The sequence below is a fragment of the Diadema antillarum genome, unplaced genomic scaffold (assembly GCF_040938485.1).
Source record: "Diadema antillarum isolate AM-2024a unplaced genomic scaffold, OU_Dant_1.0 scf00000178, whole genome shotgun sequence".
Taxonomy (NCBI): domain Eukaryota; kingdom Metazoa; phylum Echinodermata; class Echinoidea; order Diadematoida; family Diadematidae; genus Diadema; species Diadema antillarum.
In genome coordinates this window covers 394,046-414,308 of record NW_027271067.1, presented here as the reverse complement: position 1 = coordinate 414,308, position 20,263 = coordinate 394,046, and the positions used below count along the sequence as shown (strand labels likewise).

Below are 20,263 nucleotides of genomic sequence, written 5' to 3'. Positions count from 1 at the left end.
CAAAACAAAAACAGAAATAGATTTAACAGAGTCTGTAGAGTGGAAGATAGAAATTTGAGCACTATAACTACCCTGGGCATGCATTAAGTTTTAGATAAGGAAGAAAAAAAGTTGTTGCTATGGCAACCAATCTTAATGACGGCTTCGGTATCTATAGCTGTCAGATACTGTTCCCCACTTGCGGTAGAATATGTCTGCGGTCTTTGACGCCTGATAGCTTCCTGAACTACGCTGAAAATAATGCTGTACGAGACAAGTTAAAAGTATCTTCGTTGTTTCTCTACTTCATTTTTGAGACAGCTCTCAAAATTACAGACACAGCTCATTTCTTTCTTGCTCTCCTCCCCCCCCCCCCCCTGCCACTTTGTCATTGCCCAGACAAAATAAGCATTCTTGGAAATAAAGCATGAAGAGGAAATCCAGGCAAATTGTTCTGTTATCTCTGGTATACATTGATTTCAGAAATTTCTCAGTGTGTAGATTTCCACTGATCTTCAAAATTCAAATTTTAAGTAACTGAATGGTACATGCATAGTGCTTAAACAGTTTAACCAGGAACTACATTTAGGATGGTAGCAATATTCCACTTCATCTCTGAGCAGTTGGAAATATGTTATGCTTGCTTTGGAAGAGAGCCACGAATATTACCAGGGTCCTGAACATAATTGTGATCATGATATCAATTAACATTCTTCTCAAGCCGCAAACTTTATGCATGAGCAGTCTTGAGAGTCCGCAGTTAATCCTTGTCTAGGAGTCCTGTCATTCAATATCATGCTGACTTGCTGTATGGCAGTAATAACATGTGTCTGTTAATGGATACTTCAACAACAGCCTTGCATTGAAAATTAAAGTTTCTACTGGGGGGAAATCAATGGAGAGAGGTGATTCAGGTGCAATGCAGAAATGCAATTGAATTGAAATTCAGCTGTGCCTTGAATTATGATGGCAGATCCATCCTCAAATTCTCAAATACAGGATTCTTGTTTAAACCATGTATTGGATCGTCAGGATTGAACAGTCTATTGAAATTATTATGAAAAAGCCCATCTTTGCTTCCCAAGGGGGAAAAAAAATCTGATAAACACGCTTGAATTAATACAATTAAAAGGTGACACATTTGACAAAGACGGAACACACCCTTCATCAAAATACAATGTGTAACATGTGACTGCATGAATAGCTACATCCTGTACTTTGTTAGGTTTTGTTTGCTTGTATTTAACAATGTGGTATAGTGGATGTATGATTATTGACACAGGTACAATGTACATGTCAATAGACTGCCTTGTTGGACCCTATCTCATAGCCATGTATTAACTTCTTTTCAGTCGACATGCACCTACCAGTGTGCACTTTCTAAAACTACATGTACGTGTAGACTGTTAGCAGTCTTCAGATGTACATGAAATATGATTTGATTTCAAATATATACACCAAGGTGTAGAACTATAGTCAGTAATTAAAGCATGAATACCAGTGTTCAAAGTTGATGACAATGTGTCGTGCAAATGTTTGTTCAGCTTGATAGACTGAATATCTCATGCTTCAACAGTTGTGTCCCTTTCTGTTAATACCTGTATTAAATTTCATCAAGTCATACATGTATTTTACAGTTCACTGGGTAATCACTGATGTTTTACGCCTGTGTTTGCACTGCACCCCTGAGCTGACGAAGCAGTGATGAGGTTTCACTTGACATTAAAATGAACAGAAATCTAATTCTGTGAAGTGACATTTAATCCTGTTGACAAGTGAAGAATAGCAGCCCTTGTTGCCTGGGGGGATTGTCATGGCTCAGAATTTATTATTGAAATTGCAGACTATGTTGCTAATTAGGTAAAATTACATGCTTACTTGTGCCCCCCCCCCCCCCCCCACCCCTCCCATCTGATACGCGCTTGCTGGGGTACATGTACAGAGTGTACACTGTATAATGTATGAATACTTTATATTGTAGGATTCCCTGTCTGCTACTAAAATTTATTAGACAGTACCTGTTTGCCCCGATCAAGTAAGTGGGTGATTATTTTCTATGATGTCACGATCCTTGATATTTTTAACAAGAGTAGGTCTGTGTTTTCTATTAGTGATCTGAGATCTTACAGGATGTGACATTGAATGATTTTTTTTTTCTGCTACCGTACTGCAGTTTGCCACTGTGCAGCTGCTTTGCTATTATTATTGAATGAGATCTGCAGCTATTGAGCTGTTTGGCTTGAAAAAGTAAGGCAGAATTCATTGCTTCTCTGTTTGTGACTTTGGCAATTAATTCCTCTGCACGTTCCAATGGACTGTGATAACAGTACTGGTAGGCCTATATAGTAACAATTAACATCATGCAACCAGAATGGTAAAAGCAGGGAGGCACTTCCTTGGTAAAAGTGTTCTAAAAAAAAAAAATGATGTGGCATGGCAATATGAAGTTATGGAATTATCAAGCTTCATATGTTTTTACAGAGCTGCTCATGAACCATTTATGCTCCTTTTGTTTGTATTGAAGTGCAGTATCCCTAATTGCAGTGATGGTTAACTATTATCAACTTTTGAGGTACATCATAACTCATTAAATATATATATATATTTTTCATAGTATGATATACTGGTGAAGGTGGCAGATGACTGTTTGAATTATCCACTTTACATTAATTTCTATTGTGCTGAGAACTCCTGTCAGTGTATTTGCCCATGTTTCATGCTCAAAATTATCCTGTCTTCCCATCAAACTACAACTTATAGCACATCGTTAAGACTCAGAGTATCATTCTGTTCCAAAGTTTTGTTGATTGATTATGTGGTGTATGTAGAAAAAGAAAAACTGTAGAGAATACAAAACTACATACAATGTACTTACATGTATGTAGTGAATGCAACATTGACTGCAGTTTTGAAACTCGTATTAAACACCCGACATAAAGAATGACACTTGTACTGTGTACCTGGTGGAAGTGTACTGATAACTACAGCCGTACTCTGTAGTGATAGCGTTGTCTTTTTGGAAATGGGATTGAGCTGTTTATTTTGTCTTGAAGATCTGGCCTCCCCTTTTGATCAGGGCAATGTAAACAGTGGACAGGTTTGGTATTATCAGTCTGGAAAAAAAACCCTTTTGCCCAGTTGCCGATTTAGATAAAAGCCTGAAAACAAATGAACAAAGGAATCTTGACACTGCAACTCGGATTGGCAAGCATTGCGTGATTATTGCACCCATAGGAATACAGGAGTGCTGTGCTGTACATTCTGATTTCTACTGTTCATCCATGTCTTTGTATTGATGGATAGGCCTACAGTATATGTCAGTCACCTCTAGACATTCCTGGAAGAACTTCATATTTTCCTGGATTTTTTTTTTACATTTCAAAATACATAATTTGTATGCATGAGACTGAGAGAGGTGATGGAAGAATTAAAGAGTAATCTTAGTTTGTTTCCATTTGAAGAATAGAGCAAGGGAATCTAATCTGTACGATTGAATGAAAAGCAAGTGGAAGCAACAAGTTGAATGTACAAATAGCTGAACCTCAAGAAGGGAATTCAACTGACTTCTCATCCTGATGTGAATCACAAACTGGTCATTAACTTCACCATGAGCTTGAGCAGAGTGGTCGTTGACTGCCCGATGAAATGAGCTAGACGTGCACAACTCCATTGTTGCCATGGTTACCCCTCTTTTGTACCATGATTCTTTATGACTGTTGCCCTTAGCAACTGGAAAGCATGATTTCCATGGATGATAACCGCTCGCCTTTTTTATATCTTTTTTCTTCCTTTCTAAAGGGTTTAGACAGTTTTATTCCTGTCTCAGCATTAGTAAAGTCCCTGGATTGGTTTATTAAACATGGCTGTTGAGGCGTAATGTTGTCAGTCACTCTGGATCAGACAATGAAAACTACTAGGTTCATTTGCATCATCCCTGGAACATTCTGTCTGTCTGGGGAGCAATTTCTCAGCTTTCTTGAATAATCTTTAGGCTGCCATGGAACAATATGTGACCCGCTACAACAAAAGGATCCGAAAGTCGGGGGAGGAAAATTTTCTGAAAATGGCATGATATTATTCCCATACTCTTCTACTTTAATTCCATACATAGCACAACTCATAAAAGTACTTGGTTGTGGAGATATCGATGATTTTATCAGCCCACGTCTGGTGGTTGAGGAAATTAGAGTTTCGAGAAAAACGCCTTCAAAGTAGTCCTTCCGACGCTCTCATGGTCAAGGGCAGGCGAGACAGTTTTCACCGCTTGACAATAGAAGGCCTGCTCCAAGCGACCTCCGTCATGTTCATTCAAGCTTAGCGCCAGCGGTCCATCCATGACTAATCGGTAATCAGGATGCCACGCACTGACCAATCAGATCACTCCCTCGTTGCTAGGGTGGAGTCTAGCTGCGGCGCTAAATCAAAATCTTCGGACACGTTTCTTTTACATTGAAAGTCGGAAAATCATGACCCAGAAAAACGCTGATTTCTTGCCTTTCCTTTGATCATTTAGCTTCGAAATTTCGGCAGATGATGAACAAAACATTAGACTAGTTACAAAATTATGCAAAAAACAGAAATCCAATTGTTTAGACCAATTTTGATGATGTGACTTCAAACTCGATTTTCTCGGCTCAGCCGTTAACGAGTGTAGGATCCTTTTGTTATAGCGGGTCACATATATTCTGAGGGGAAAAGACTGATTATCTACAATGTACATGTATCTACCAGTATCTCTTCTTCTATACATTCTTTTCAGATACAGAATTTTGAAGGGGAAAAAGTAATAATGTCTAAACGTAAATATACTAGTAGCAGGAATGTATAGACAGAAAAGTTCCCTACTGAACTCTTTCAGATTTTCTGATAGTTACTGTATGTGGCGTAAAATGTCAGATGGTATTTTAAGATGGCAGTCTTTGACATGTTTTTTTTTTTCAATCAACGACTTGTATGTTTGGTGATTTCCTGCTCTACAGTGATATGGGTATAGTCTCTGTTCTAGACCTTTCCATTATCATTTCCAGATAGAAAAAGGGTACAAAGGCCAGCTTAGAATAACATGCAATAGTTGGGCAAGATCTGCCCGAACAAGCAACTGGTAGAGCAAAGAAGAATATGAATGGCTGATTTATTTTAAACTGTTCCGCATGTTATACGTGAACTAGAGCAGAGCTAGGAGGATTGCTGTACTGTGCCTAGAGTTTGTCTGCAGTTGAAAAGACAAAGGTTCATTTCTTTGCCACTGTGCTGCCGTGGCATTGAGACTGTGTGTTGTGCAAGTCATACTTTACAGATGGCATCGATTCAACAGCAGACAACACAGTGTGCGTCCTGCCCACGATCTCGTGCAATAAACAGATCAATACAGAGATGACAGTCTAAAGTTTGGTCATGTCAAACCACCTGACATTTGCTCAGACTTTCTTTCATAGAAACCTTTTCAAATTGTGATGCTCAAATTCTTTGATACAAGTACAGTGTGCCTTTGCCAAGAATTCTGGGCTGTATGGGATAGTGCCCTCTCAGTCACTTTTGGTCAGGGTCAAGAAAGGGCTGAAAGCTTTTGAGTCTGGAATGAGACTATAGTTCAGACACAAGGACACACGCATTTTGACTGCGGCATTCACTGCTTTGGAGTTACAGTTTGTGCTGCATTAATGATGTCATTACCTTATGAAATTTGCAGTCAAGATTGCAACTTGTATCATTCTTTCATGCAAGTCATGCAAAATTTACCAATTCTAAAACGTTTTTACATGTAGCTAATATAAAATTTTAATGAAACTTGAATAACTGCCAACAGTTCAATTATAAATACTTGTGTACCCATTGAGGACAAGGTCTCAAGTGTACTCGGGCTAGTGTCTATAGGAAATGCATGTTGTAGAGATTGTAAATCAAACCGTCCTCAGTGGGTTAAACATGGACTATAGTGTTTCTCTTTTTAAGGCAGTGTAATGTCTGTACCTAATGGAATGTATGTATAAATGAAAAGAAAACTGACTAATTTAAAGGGACTGTACAGTACTGGTTGAGACCTAATTTCAGGTTTGTAACATTTTTAGGTGAGACAATAAGAAATCTCATACGAAATATGAAAGAGCATGCAATTCTATGAGAAATTCAATGTTTGTTTGATAAAAATTGGTTTTGAAATGGCTGAGATATCCAAAAAGAGCGATTCTAATAAAGTGTGGGACCCACACTTTGGAACGATCGCTTTGTTTTATTTTGTTTTTGGATGTTTCAGTTATTCCAAACCCGATTTTCATCAAATAAACTTTGAAATGCTCTTAAAATGGTATGCTCTGTGCTATATCATAAGTGTTTTCTGGTATCTTGCAAAACTTTAAAAGCCCAAATTCTCATCTCAACCAAAACTGTACTATCCCTTTAAAGACCGAAACACATTTCTAGAAATCATGATGGGTTAGGAAAAAATTTCCAGAGATTTGTGAGCAGTGGACATTTACTGGGAAGAGCATGGTGAAATAAACAACAGCATGAATTTTTCATTTGCTATCAATCGTTGAGAAGAAATAATCATTCAGAAGATTAATTAAAACTTTGAGCCTGCTATAACCTCCCTGAGTCACCATGGTGATGATTAGAAGGACTCTTGGAGAAAATTCTTCATCATGCTTGTCTCATGGTCACTGGGTGAAGTATAACCACTTCATCAATTCCTGGAATATGTTGCTTTTTTTTTTAATAAAGGCAACAAGGCTTCCTAGTTTTTATAATTTGGACTTGTACAAGCTCTTGAGTTTTAGTTTTGTAAGTCAGAAAGAGAAAATGGTGATGGGGGAGGGGAGGAATGCAGTACTCTTGTATAACATCCAAGACAATGGTTTACTAATAGGTTGTGTGAGAAGGCTCATCACGTAATAATGAGCTTCGCCGAGCAGTGCCAATTTGTGCCAGGTTTCTGCAAGAGGCACTTCAAGGCAGTATTAGCCTCATAAACATGGCTAAGCACTGATACACTTCCGACACAAATGGAATAGTAGAAGTTTCATGAAATGTCAGATGGAAATAATCCAGATTATATGGAAATTTGTTTATTAAAAGCTGTATGGTGATGTTTGTCATTACAAGATCACAAAATATGTACCAAGACCCGTTTACATTGTCAATGATTTTAACACTGGTTCACATACATTTCTTTCTTGACCCATTTCACTCTTTTTTATTTTAATTCGTTACTCCCTATGTGAATTAGCCTTTGATTTAAAATAAAATTGCAAAATAGGTATTTGTAGCTATGAAGGCCTGGATGTCTCCTTCTCTTAGTGTGTAGAATTACTGGATCATCTACAATGTATAAGATGGCATGCAATTCAGCCTCTAGGCTGCTTTGTTTGACCGGAATATTTTAAAAGGGGGAATGTTCGCGTGCATTTTAATTTCGCGAATTTTGCAAGAGCCAAGATTTGCAAAATTAAAATACATGTGAAAGTTCTCGTCTACACTGTATACATTGAATACCTGTGACAATTTGCGAAAATTCCATGTTGTGAAAAAGAACCGTCTGCTCCAATGCGCAAAAATTTTGTGTCATGAAAATATCTTGCTTTATAGTAAACCAGTTTCTGTAGATATTATATTTACATTTATCTATCTCTGCAAATGAAATCAGATGATTGATTATGTCTCCAACTAATACAAGTCTCTCATTGACCTGTGTATTTAAATTTGTCACTGAATTTCCTTTTGAAACATTATGTTCGATCTGCTGGTTTCTTTCTCATCTAGGTCATTTCTCTTCCAAGGCCATGCCGTCAGCTGGAATGGTTCCTTTCTTCCAGTCGCTGGTCTGCGACTCCCTCAACAAGTGCAGCAAGACCGACCTGGAGAGCGATACAGCGGGAAAGGTCAACGACTTCTCTCAAGCCAAGTTAGTTCAATTCAGTTCAAGTTAATTTTCCTTTCAACATGAATACAACAGACAATTAATACTATGGAAACAAACACATAGATAGATAGATAGATAGATAGATGGATAGAGAGAGAGAGATAGAGAGATAGAAAGAAAAAGATAGACAGATAGAGAGAGAGAGATAGATAGACAGAGAGAGAGAGAGATAGATAGACAGAGAGAGAGAGAGAGAGAAAGAAAAAGAGATAGATAGATAGACAGATAGATAGACAGAGAGATAGAGAGAGAGATAAATAGACAGAGAGAAATAGAGAGAGAGAGATAGATGTAGAGGGAGAGAGAGATGAGAGGAAAGACAGAGGGAAAGGAAAGGGAAGAGGGAAGGAGAGAGAGGGAGAGGAAGAGAGAGAGTGTGTGTTTTCTTGTAGATAGCAATAAAGTCAAATCAAAGTACTAGTAGGACCTATATTCCTTCCACATACAGAGACTTTTACTAGTGTGAAAGATGCTTGGTTGTTCATACATGTTTGAGCCTTGGTATTTTATAATGCTCCAATTTTATTCAGTTTTTTTTTGTGTGTGTGTGAGTGGTGAGGGAGGGGGCGTACTGTTAGAATATGTACTGTGTGTGACATTTATGAATTTTATGTGCCTGAATTTGTGTTGGACAAGTACAGTGTATTATAGAAGAGCTGCACATGCACCGCAGTCATGAGCATGAAGATTTTAAATGCGGAGGAGATAGAGAAAAAGGGGTGGGAGATGGAAGAAATGGAAGGATGCAGGCAATTATGTTGTGACATTTATCGTTTACAAGATAATGCGCTTGATCGATACACGATGTATTGGCCATTAGTGCCACGCCCCCACCATGGCAACTGCATAGCAACCGGAAGCAGGGTTCTCCCTGTGCAGATTCGATCATGGCCTCTGCCCTAGAATCGTACAAAGTGCAGCACGGATGGAGTTCCCAGTACCGTATCGTGGGTCGCAGTTTGGTGAAAGTGATTACCAAATGTTCGTTGTGCACAGCCAAGATGCTGCTACTCTAGATTTATGTGGTAATTGACATGTTGCTGGACTAGTCTCAAGTAACAGACCTTTTTTCACTTCTTTGAAAAAAAAATCTAATTCATAGCATGACTACAGGAATGTATTGGACAGTTTCAGCTACAAAACCTGTAGAAAAGTAAACTTTTGTTCGGCTGTGAGGATGGTTGTTTCAAACCATCTTTGAAACACGGAACATTCAGAAATGTACATACAGTAGATGACAACCATGATTTAGCACAACAAACAGACCAACAATAAAACAAAACAAGACTAAACTGAATTGCAGATGCACAGAAATGTGAAAGTGCAAAGTTTAGCTAGAACTGCAGTCCCATGATTGTGCAAAGAAAATCCACCATTTGTATTGAAAAATGATAGAAAACCCATGGCTGTTGCTAACAGCTCTTCTCGGGTGTCATTGTTGGGAAAGAAAGGGGGCATCATGACTGAAACATAGGAAGACTTGTGACTTCTTGGCAGTAAATTGCAGCAAAGTTGTTTTTCTTTGAAATGCTGAAGTCATGTGATGTGAATCAAAAGTATCCATGATCCACTTTTGCCAACTTTTATAAATACAAACTCAACTGGCATGCTTCCAGGGAAATTTTAAGAAAAACTGCTAAATCGTTTTCCTGCTGCACACTTTCTGATGATTCACTGTGAGGCCTATTGTTAACTAATGATTGATCATAATTAAAAGATTTTTATTTTGTAGATTGTGTTGCACAAATATAGATCAATTGCATTGGTATGTGTGATATATCTGTATTTGTATATTTGCATTTATATTTTCTGCCTTCACCATTTGAAAATATCCATCGTGATTACCATAGAAGCATCTTCGTCTGGTTCATGATAGAAAAAAAAATGGCATTTTTTTTTTCTCTCTGCAGTGCCAAAAGACTCTTACGTCCATGTGCATTCTTCTTTATACCATTTACTGGTACCTCCATTTGAATGTGTTTATTCTTTTTACTCCTTTCATCTTTGCCGTGATAGATTATCCATTCTGATAGAAGACATCCAGAAGATCCTCGGCAACAAGACCTTTGTCGATGACCTGGAGAAACTCCTTGCTCAACTTGGTGACTTGGAGCAGCAAGGGGACTGGTGGAATCAACAAACAGGCTGGTGGAAGAGACTAACAGAGCAGGCTGTTGCCAGTGGGCCTTCTGTACCAGGTAAGCCTAGAGATGTTCTGACATTTAAATCGGCTTCCAAACTAGTGAAATATTGCTCCAGGGAAACCCGTTTACGAGGAACTTGCTTTAATACGAGGTATCGCTTTTAATGAAGTAAAAATTGGCAGTCCCAGCGACCTTGTTCAATTAAAACAGAATTTCCTTGTATTTGACTTTCCGGAAATCATCACTCAGAATTGTGTTTGCAAGGCCAGTTTCGTAGAGAAAAATGAGGACAGGTTGCCTGATTTTGATTCCTCTATCCACACTTGATCAAAGGGCAGCAAAAGTACAGTGATTCCCCCAACCAAATCTCACAGTATTTTGGGCATGTACTGTGCTTGAATGTTCCTAGCTTGCCTGCTGCATATTTTCACAGTGCATAGAAACGTGAGAGCAAGACATTGATCGGCGACTTAAAGTGTGCTTATAAACAGTGCCATGTGAGCCAGAGAATGTCATTTGAGTATTCAAAACTTTGCTGTGTTTCGTGCCACCAGATTTACACTGGCAAAGCTCCAAGAAGATTGAAGGATTTTAAGAGAGTTAAAGCTCTAGAATCAGATGCCACCGTATCTGAAAAGACGGTAGTAGTTTAAAGGACAAGTCCACCTTCATATACATGTGGATTGAGTGAATGCAGCAATATTAGTAGAACACATCAGTGAAAGTTTGGGGAAAATCGGACAGTCCATTCAAAAGTTCTGAATTTTTAAAGTATCTGCATAGCCACTGCTGGATGAGAAGACTACTATAGTGTATGATGTCATATGCGTACAAGCATATAAAGAAAATAAAAAGAGAATTTCACAAAACTTTACTTTTTGAATTAAGTGCACATTTCTTCGACTTGTTACTGACATATGTTAAGGGTAATATTATTCCCCCTGCCTTCTGAAAGAGAGAAGTCAAGTGTTCTTTTGTTATGCGAGAAAAGTGAGAATATGTTGAATTTTCTTTATTCTTTCTTTATACCGTTGTACTCATGTGACATCACAAGCTATAGTAGTCTTCTCATCCAGCCTTGAGTGAGCAGAAACTTTAAAAATTCATAACTTTTGAATGGATTTTCCGATTTTCCTCAAACTCTCAATGATGTGCTCTACTAATATTGCTGCATTCACTCAACCCACATGTCTATGAAGGTGAACTTGCCCTTTAAGGGGTAGAGAAAAAGGGTGCACACATTTTTTTTGCTGTCTTTATGAATTCATAGTATGTATTGATTGAGTGTAATGATGGCTGCCATGTGCTCTGTGTGGTTAGCAATAAAGCATTGGTGTAATGTACATAATGTATCTATCCAGACATGCCCATTAGCATGATTTTACAGATTTTCAATATTTGTTTTTATCATTAAAGAGATGATATAGTTTTAATTTAGATGGGATTTCAGGTTTCCAACTTTCAAGTATTAAAGAACATACAACACAATGCTATGAGGAATTCAAAGTTTATTTGATGAAAAGTGGTTTTGAAATGACTGAGATATCCAAAAACAAAGTGGTCCAATTAAAAGGTAGGACCCACCTTTTATGAGGACCACTTTGTTTCACTTTGTTTTTTGATATCTCAGTCATTTCAAAACCAATTTTCGTTAAATAAACTTTAAATACCACTTAGAATTGTATGCTCTTTAGTTCTTTCTTTTTTTATAAGTAGTTTCTGATTATCTCACAAAAAGTTCAAAATCTGAATCCCCATCCAACCAAAAATATACCATCCCTTAAAAAAAAAGAGAAAATATGTTTGAATGACAAAGTTTTTGTTTTAAATGAAATTAAATCTAACATGAAAAGTAACTGTAATTTTTCAATTTTTGAGCCAAATTATAATTTGTTTTTTTCAAGATGTTTCTCTTTCTTCCCCGCTCTGCAAGAGTGTGCGTCTTTAATGTGCTGAGGTTGGCAGTATTGAATATAAACTTATCTGAAATATCAATTACGGTGCCAGAAGAGCAGTTTTCCATGAAAACCAAGTAATCTCCTGCCATGGCATCTTTCCAGATATCTTTACAAAAGAACATGAACTTGCATGTGTAGTTTATTCTGTTTATTCTGGTTGGACATGAAATCCACAGTCTTATCCTTTAGAGTTTTATTGTATTTGTACACTGCTTGCAAAGGTGAGTAAACTGTTATCGATGCTCTTCGAGGAATTTATGGCTTGATTTACACACTTCAGTAATCCCCACAGCCTTTAAAGGTATTGATTACCATTTGGAGCAGTGATTTAAAAAGTGTTCGAGTTATCACATTTGATGCGTATGTGTGCAGTCAGCTGTGTCATGAAACATCCTACCATAAAAGAATTTCGCATTAAAGCCTAAAATAAAAGGAGATGTTACTATTTTTCTCAATAAACCATAACTGTAGAGGGCTTATTCTAGAAACTTTATTTTATTATAACTATTGTTCACATTTTGTATAAGCAATACTTAACATTGATTATATGCTGATTAAATTTTTTACTGTGGTTGTTTCTATCCTTAATTCACATATTAGAACTATCTTGAAGCACTATTAAGGTTGGGTTTTGTTTCATATGTAATTTATGGTAAATAATGCCTTTAATACTAGACGCTGTCTTTCCTTGCAGTGTTTGACATCATTGGCAAACTTCTGTGAGATTTGCAGACGGTGATTGTTTTCGTTTTTGTAAGTGTGATGTGGCCTCATCTCGCAATGATTATAGAGCTTGGGATTGTTGCTGTAAGACTTCATTAAAGCATGCCTTGTGCTATTAAACACTGTAAAGCAAGAAATTTTTGCATGTATGAAACTATTGCAAATTTAAGTCTATATCACAACAACACACAGAGAGACAGAGAGATTTACAAATTGCCGTACGAATCTAATCTAATTAAAAATGAAACATTTATGTGAATTAATCTTGTTTGAACCCAACATCAAAGACTTGCATTTAATTGTTTTGAAAGATGAGATTTTGTTGTTGTTGTTGTTGTTGACATGTTTAATATACATTTTGTATGTGTGATATTCTTGTCCCAGGAATCATGGCCATTTTTATGTATATTGAACCTGTACTGACATTTGTGCCGTTGTCGTGTATGACTGCAAACCAGACATTCAGAGTGCGTATGAATAGAGAGGACAAGATGCCCTCGCCATGCCAGTTTCCTTGGATACCGTGAGACCTGGAGGGCATTTCATGAAGGAACTTGTCGGATAAAATATCTGACAAGTCAATTATATCCCACAAGTTTTGAGAAATTCTCTAGTCTGATTGGCTGATTTCTCTGAACTTGTCAGATATAACTGACTTGTCAGATATTTTATCCGACAAGACCTTTCATGAAATGCCCCCCAGGTGGTGTGTACGGTGGCGAAATGCTAAGGATGAAATATGTCATCAAAAACCTCCTTGGTTAAAGCAGTGATAGACTTTTCTGAAATCAGATGATATAGCGCTCTCATCTGCAGTAGAACATTTCTGCATTAAATGTATTCAAATTGAATGCATGCTACAACATTTACAAAAGATTGCCATATCAACCACCAAAGCTTGCCAGGAGGCTTGCCCCACCTAGCGACAACAGATTAAAGGTAGGGAATACCTTTTACAGACCTCCCAAAATGCAGCAAAACATTAAATATGAACCTCAGGGGACTTGTTTAGGCCACTGCTGAGAAATTTGGAAGTCAACAGTTATCTACAATTTGAATAATGCACAAAACTCAACTACTCAGTAGTTCTGTGTGTCAGCCACACTTAAGCCTTTTTGTTGCAGTCTTCTGTATTTTTTTATCTATAAATACAAATATAAAAGTATAAGAGCTGATGTAATAGCATATAGAGTGTGTGGCAAGAATGTATATAAAATGTTTGTAAGTTTGGATGAACTTTCTTCACAAAATATACATGATGGACACACATGCAGTGCATGGGTCTGTAAAGGTAGCCTAGTAATGTACTGGAATTTACGGTGAGCCCCGAAAAAAATTCAATTCAAAATCTAACGGTCAATAAAAATGTACTAAATGTTACCTTCCACTTTCAGTACTTTGTGGGAGTTTCTAAAATGATACTCTCTTCAACATACCACTGTATCTATACAACTCTTCATTTAAGGCATGCAAATGGGATTCCCTACCTTTAATGCTAAGTGAATTCCTATCAAAGAAACTTGATTGGAGGTAGTAGGTGAAAAAAATGGTTTGTTGCTAGGCTGTAGGAGAAGAATACAGTTTTAATGCATTGAAACAGTTAATGGAGTTAAAACAACTCATCTACACCAGTTGTATGAACACTGACCTGGAAGGCTCAAACTGTTTACGATTGGGAGCAGTGATTTAAAAAATATTTGTTTTGTCACATTTGATGCTTATGTGTAGGTCAGTTGTATCACAGAACGTCCTACCATATAAACCTTTTCCCAAAGGAGATATCATTATTTTTTTCAATAAACCTTAACTATAAATGGTTTATTCTAGAAACAGTTTATCATATTATTGTTCACATTTTGTGTATTTAACAATACTTAACATTGATTGTACTGATGAACATTTTTACATTGGTTGTTTCTATCCCTAATTCACATTTTAGAACTATTCTGAAGCACTAAAATAGGTTTTTGTTTCGTCTACAAATGCCAAATAATGCCGTTAACATGCAGAAACTTTTCAGTGGGGCCTGTAGAGGAGCATTGTGGTCACCAGTGTTATACTTCATGTGGCATACAAAGTATGTACAGTCTAGTTTGTGGGACTTTTATTTGCATTAACTCCAAATGGCTGATCAGATCTCACTGGGTTATCTGGAATGCAACCAGGCAAAGCAAAAAGAAAAAAATACAGCACTGGCAACCATGAAATAGCATTTTTTTTTCTCTCTTATTGTCAAGCAACAGATGTTGTTGACAGTTGGGGTAAACGAAGAACCTGGGAATATGGAAAATAATGACTATTCACAGACCTCTGTTTGGTGAAGCCGATTTTGATAAAATGTATGCAGCATTCGTGAATAGTACTCCTGGTAAGAAAGAGCTAAGCTAGCATTATTCTTATCATATAGGCCTACAGTGTGTAGTATAATCATACACGTAACAGTGGCTCACTAGAAATGCATGCTGTTATAAATTTTGTTACAGTAATAATGCTATTTAGACTTTTAACCCAGTCCAGCTCTTGGTGCCATGTTAAAAGTCGTAATTTATACACTCACATGGCCGTGCAATGTAAGGTATGTTGTTTTATGATGCTGGAAGTGTGCATATGTAGCATATGTGGGGGTGGGGATGGGGAGAGCAGATGTGGATAGGAGGGTGGGGTGGTGGGAAGAATGGTTCCTATTGTATACATGTATGCATGCAGGTACCATGTTGTGCCCTGTGATTACTGCTGTATGGGTGGGGGCAGAGATTTACAGTCACACTCTATGTATTTATGATAACAGCTGTGGTCCCTCAATGTTTGATCTTCTTGTTTGCCATTTCCTAGCATAGACCTGGGAACTGTCAGGATTGAGTCGCAAGTTGGTCATGTCATGTACGGAATTGAACAAGCAGCAATGCATAGAGACTTTAAAAAATGGTGCCATGCAATCAAAACAGAAAGAAAAAAAAGGATTAGGGGATGCGGAAGATGTGAGATGATAATTTTGATGTATAACAACACAAAAAATGTACTATATTCAACAGCACCTCTAAAGGTTTTTTCTTTTTCTTTTGTGGAGCCGACATACTATCAGGGTAAGAACTTGTGGTCCTTGGATTAGAATTTCTATGCCCCATACATTACACAGGACAACCACCAGCCATTTCTTTGTCAACAATCGCAGCTTAGCTGTTTACCAGTGAGCTCTAGCAAATCGTATTCATGCACATAAAATGCAGCCGCTGCTGTTACGCATCACTTCACGAGTGTGCTGAATGATATATCACTTCAGCTTTGAAAATGCACTCATGTGATATATCCAAACACAAGAGACCCGGGACGTTTTAAAAGGAGAGACTATTCCCAGAATGCGGCAGAACCTTGCCAATGAACCCACAATTGCCAGGACTTGGCGCCCAGGGAAATATCAATATCGGTATGATGAGGCCTACACTGGGAAATATGATACTCGAATTCTATCATTTCAGACAAAAGCAACAGAAAAAAAAATATGAGCAATTTATCTAATAGACCTTTTAAATTCTGGATAATATTTCAAGTGCATTATTTAACTGATCCACTGCATTAGGATATTGAATCATGCATGTTGATTGTCATGCTGTGTGTCTCTATGACTGTATGATTTTACTACAGCAAAATATGTTGCCATAAAAATTACGTACAATAGATTAGAGTAATAGACTTTATTTCCTTCATCGTGAAATTTACCAGTTTGATCTGTGCCGAAACGATCACCATGGAAAGTCAAGATTCTGTCATGTGACTTGTATGCTATCCGATATACCAATTATTTCCACCAGTTCTACAGAAATGTGTGAATTGTGACCACCAGAAATTTAGTGTTAAATTGCATACAAAAGCTGTGTGCAGACTTTGCGTACACTTTTTATGCAACTTTTTGTTTTTGTCAAGGATGGTGACATTTTGACTCTAATTGTTGTATGAATGAAAAAGATTCAATATTTGAAAAAAAAAATAATTATCTGGTATGATTTTCCTCACAATAAGGATGTGCCGATACACATATTGTGTTGGTTGTATCTTTAGAGCAACTGGGTACTTGAGTGTCAGTGTAAGGCCTCGATAATTGCTAATTTTAATTAATCATCATTGCTGCATATCGTTATGGTGGTTGGCCTTTATGAGTGATACTGGGGAGACGAAAATGACAGCGCACATAATGACATGAGGAACAAGAGCAAGTGTTCATGTACGCTTCATACTGCTGTAATCCTACTGTGATATGAACAGGTGGTACCACATGATACGACTCATCAATATGACATATCGTACTCCATGGGACATACATCTACTGTACACATCCCTTTCATAGATTATTTCCAAGTGGTTCGCTACAGATGAGTTGATATTCATAAAAGTATATCATTGGTCTGCCATACTTCCGGAACTCTGTGTGGTGTGTGGAGGCCTTGTGTAGTTTCTAGTTTACAGTAATACCATCCTCCTAATCATGGCCATTGACGTCTATTCGGTATCGTGTGTTACCAAGCATATTACAAGCGGCCTTCAGCCATTATAATTGTCTGGCTCCAATGACCGCATTGAGATGATGATTGACGGGGCATTACTGTATGCAGCGTATTGATTATCATAATGGCTGTCATGTTTTTGTTTTGTTGCCTTTATCATTTCATCATCGTTGTCATCATCATCACTGCTAGCTGTTGCTATCATATTCAATTTGATAGGCAAGGATAATGATCATGAATTTTTGTCATTCACATTGTATGTATACATGCATGTCAGAATAAATGAGGAGTTTGTTCGCAAAAACCGATAAGTCCATTTTTGAAGATCTTGAAGTACGGTCTTTGTCATAAAGTACAAAATAATACCTTTAAAACGATATATTGTTCACTACATATAAACATACATTTTTGAAGTTATGGTCAAAAGAAGCAAAAATTTTCTTATTCTCTTTATTTTTCGTGACCTTTAATCGCAAATATCTCCATTTGGCAAATATGGACTTATCGGTTTTTGCAAACAAACTCTTCAAATGATGATCAATGATGACGTTGACAATACTATGTGTCAGTTTAGATAAATTAACCGTTAGAATCACACCAGTTATTGTACAGCGCAATTCATTTAGATATCATATAAGGGAAGTTTTTGCATTTATTTTGATCATTAGATATTCTGATTTGATTTTCTCTTTTTTTTATCATATAACAATGACTGACTTAACAATGTTCTTTGCTTGCAACTTTATATTTGCTTACATTTTTATGCCTCCACCACGAAGTGTCGCCGGAGGCATTATGTTTTTGGGTTGTCCATCCATCCTCCCGTCCTTCCATCCGTCCTTCCGCCTGTTCTTCTGTCCGTCCGTCCGTCCTTCCTTCCGTAATCAATTTTGTGGACAGTGTAGCTAAAAAACGTGGTATCCTAATGAAACTTGGCATGTAGGCTATATGTATGAGTGGGCTAAGTTGTGCATATCAAATTTTGGGTGCACATGCTCAAGGTCAAATGCTCAAAATTTAGTGCTAGTCATACAATTTATTTTTTTAATACTCCCATCTCTGTGTCTTTCAATCCAGACCTCTCCTCTCTGAGCAACATCGTTGACGACCCCCAGGCGGTCAGCGACTACCTGAGGGAAGAAATCGGCCTATCGCAACCGGTCATCAAGGCGATTCTGAACTCTGAGCCAAATCCTGCCGAGGTGAGTTGACCGCAGGCTCTGTCTCTCAAGTCTAGTCTTACTTCAATAGTCTGGTTTCCAGACTGTCTGCCTGTACTAACTTGCGCCCAAGAATATTTATCACCCTCTAACAATGAATGAAGTAGCAGGTTGAGCTGGATGGTCCTCCACCTTTGGCAAAGACAGTGACTTTGTCGTGGGCGGGTACTTCATCGCCTCGGAGGGTGCATTTGTAGAAGGGACTGAAGTTGGCAAAGGGTCTAAAGTTGGCAAAGGGTCTGGAAACCAGATTAAATCTTACTAAAATGAGAAACTTTTCATCCTTTTACTCATATTTTTTCATCTATCCCAGCCTTTCATCTGTTGTCATTTGCTTGTTAGCTTATGTGTGTAATGCATTTAACTGTAAAGTTTAGCATACAAACGCCAGACATCAGTGTTGGTGGAGAACCCAAGAAAAGATACCTGGCCACCATGCCGAATATCTTGTTATTCATCTATTTCAAGATGCAAGATGGCAGTGATACATTTCCCCCCTCAAAACCTAGACTATGAACATCACCAGATGACTTTTCTATCTTATTTTAACATTATAAATCTATGACATTCTATTCAACATGATAAAAACAAATAGGGAAATACAAACATACATGGTGATTGTGTTGAATCATGCCAAGCAAGTAAAGATTCAACAGGTAGGCATGCAGTTTCTTGCAGTAAACACAACATGGTGTATTTTGTATAAAAACATCCATCCATTACTTTTACCATGGATTGCTACATAAATCACATACAACTGGTTACCAAGTAAACAAAGTAAGGTGCCTTACCCCCTGAGTAATAGTTATAGTCAAAGGAGGTTGATTTTTTTCCCATATTAATTGAAGGGATAATCATAGTTATATCTTCTTGATCAAGTAAAGAGTATTAAGAACATTACAATGTATGTGGAAATTATGTCATGGTCATATGACATAGATGGTAACATTAAAGTCTTCCCAAAATATTACTGAAAATGACCACTTGACATTCAGTTTCTGCTCTCTTTCCAATATTTGTCAGATTTTGCTCAATCTTTGCTGACCAATTGCTTTGATTTGACCAAATTATATGGAACCGCATTCTGTTGAAACCCTCTTTCCTGCTTCAATTAAAGTGAAAACAAAAAAGTTTGTGGTCAAGAGTCAATGCTATCTACGTTTCCAGTGTACCTTTGGTAATCCGTATTGCTGTGATATGCTGCCCCAATTGTTTGAAGGCAAACATATTTGCAGATCAAAGCAAAGTAGGACAGAAAAAAAAAAAAAAGATCATGTGTAGAGATTTTAGCTGCTAGTTTTCAATAAGCAGGAAAGATTAAAAAGCATCCTCTGGTTTAATTTCAATAAAGGAGTTTCCGTTTTCTATGTCCTTCCATACAACCACAGGATTGTGGTTGTATGGAAAACTAGCCTCAATTCCAGACCAAATTATGATGATAAAGTGAGATATGTAAGCAGAAAGCAGCTGATACCTAAGCTTTTTTTACACTTGTGTTTAAACCCCGTACTTTCTCTGACCCAGGACTGTTGTTAGTCCCGTACCAATTTTTTCAGCTTTTTACACTCGCCAATAAATCCTGTACTAAGCTCTTGTCCTGGGCTAAGGAGAAAACTGACCTTTTTACACTTGTATTTCTTAGTCCCGTACTTTCCAAACCACATGAATATTCATGATTACGCTGTGCACTGTACAAGTACACGCACGCTCAGGCAGCGCTTGATTACCTCGTTTCTGATTGGTCAGTGGGGGGTCGGACTTCGTCTCCGTCGCTTAGCCCCGGATTATTTTTTCGTTCTGTTTACACTCACTTGCTTGGCAC

At 37.5% G+C, this 20,263-nt stretch overlaps 1 protein-coding gene across 1 annotated transcript in view; it reads left to right on the top strand.

Moving 5' to 3' along the window:
* Positions 1-20,263, top strand: part of LOC139722959 (phospholipid-transporting ATPase ABCA1-like) — a 91,864-nt gene that overhangs the window by 6,125 nt on the left and 65,476 nt on the right. Inside the window, exons 4-6 of the mRNA XM_071634241.1 lie at positions 7,738-7,879; positions 9,914-10,095; positions 18,299-18,423. Coding sequence (XP_071490342.1) covers positions 7,738-7,879; positions 9,914-10,095; positions 18,299-18,423 — 449 coding nt within the window. The remainder of the gene's footprint in view (positions 1-7,737; positions 7,880-9,913; positions 10,096-18,298; positions 18,424-20,263) is intronic.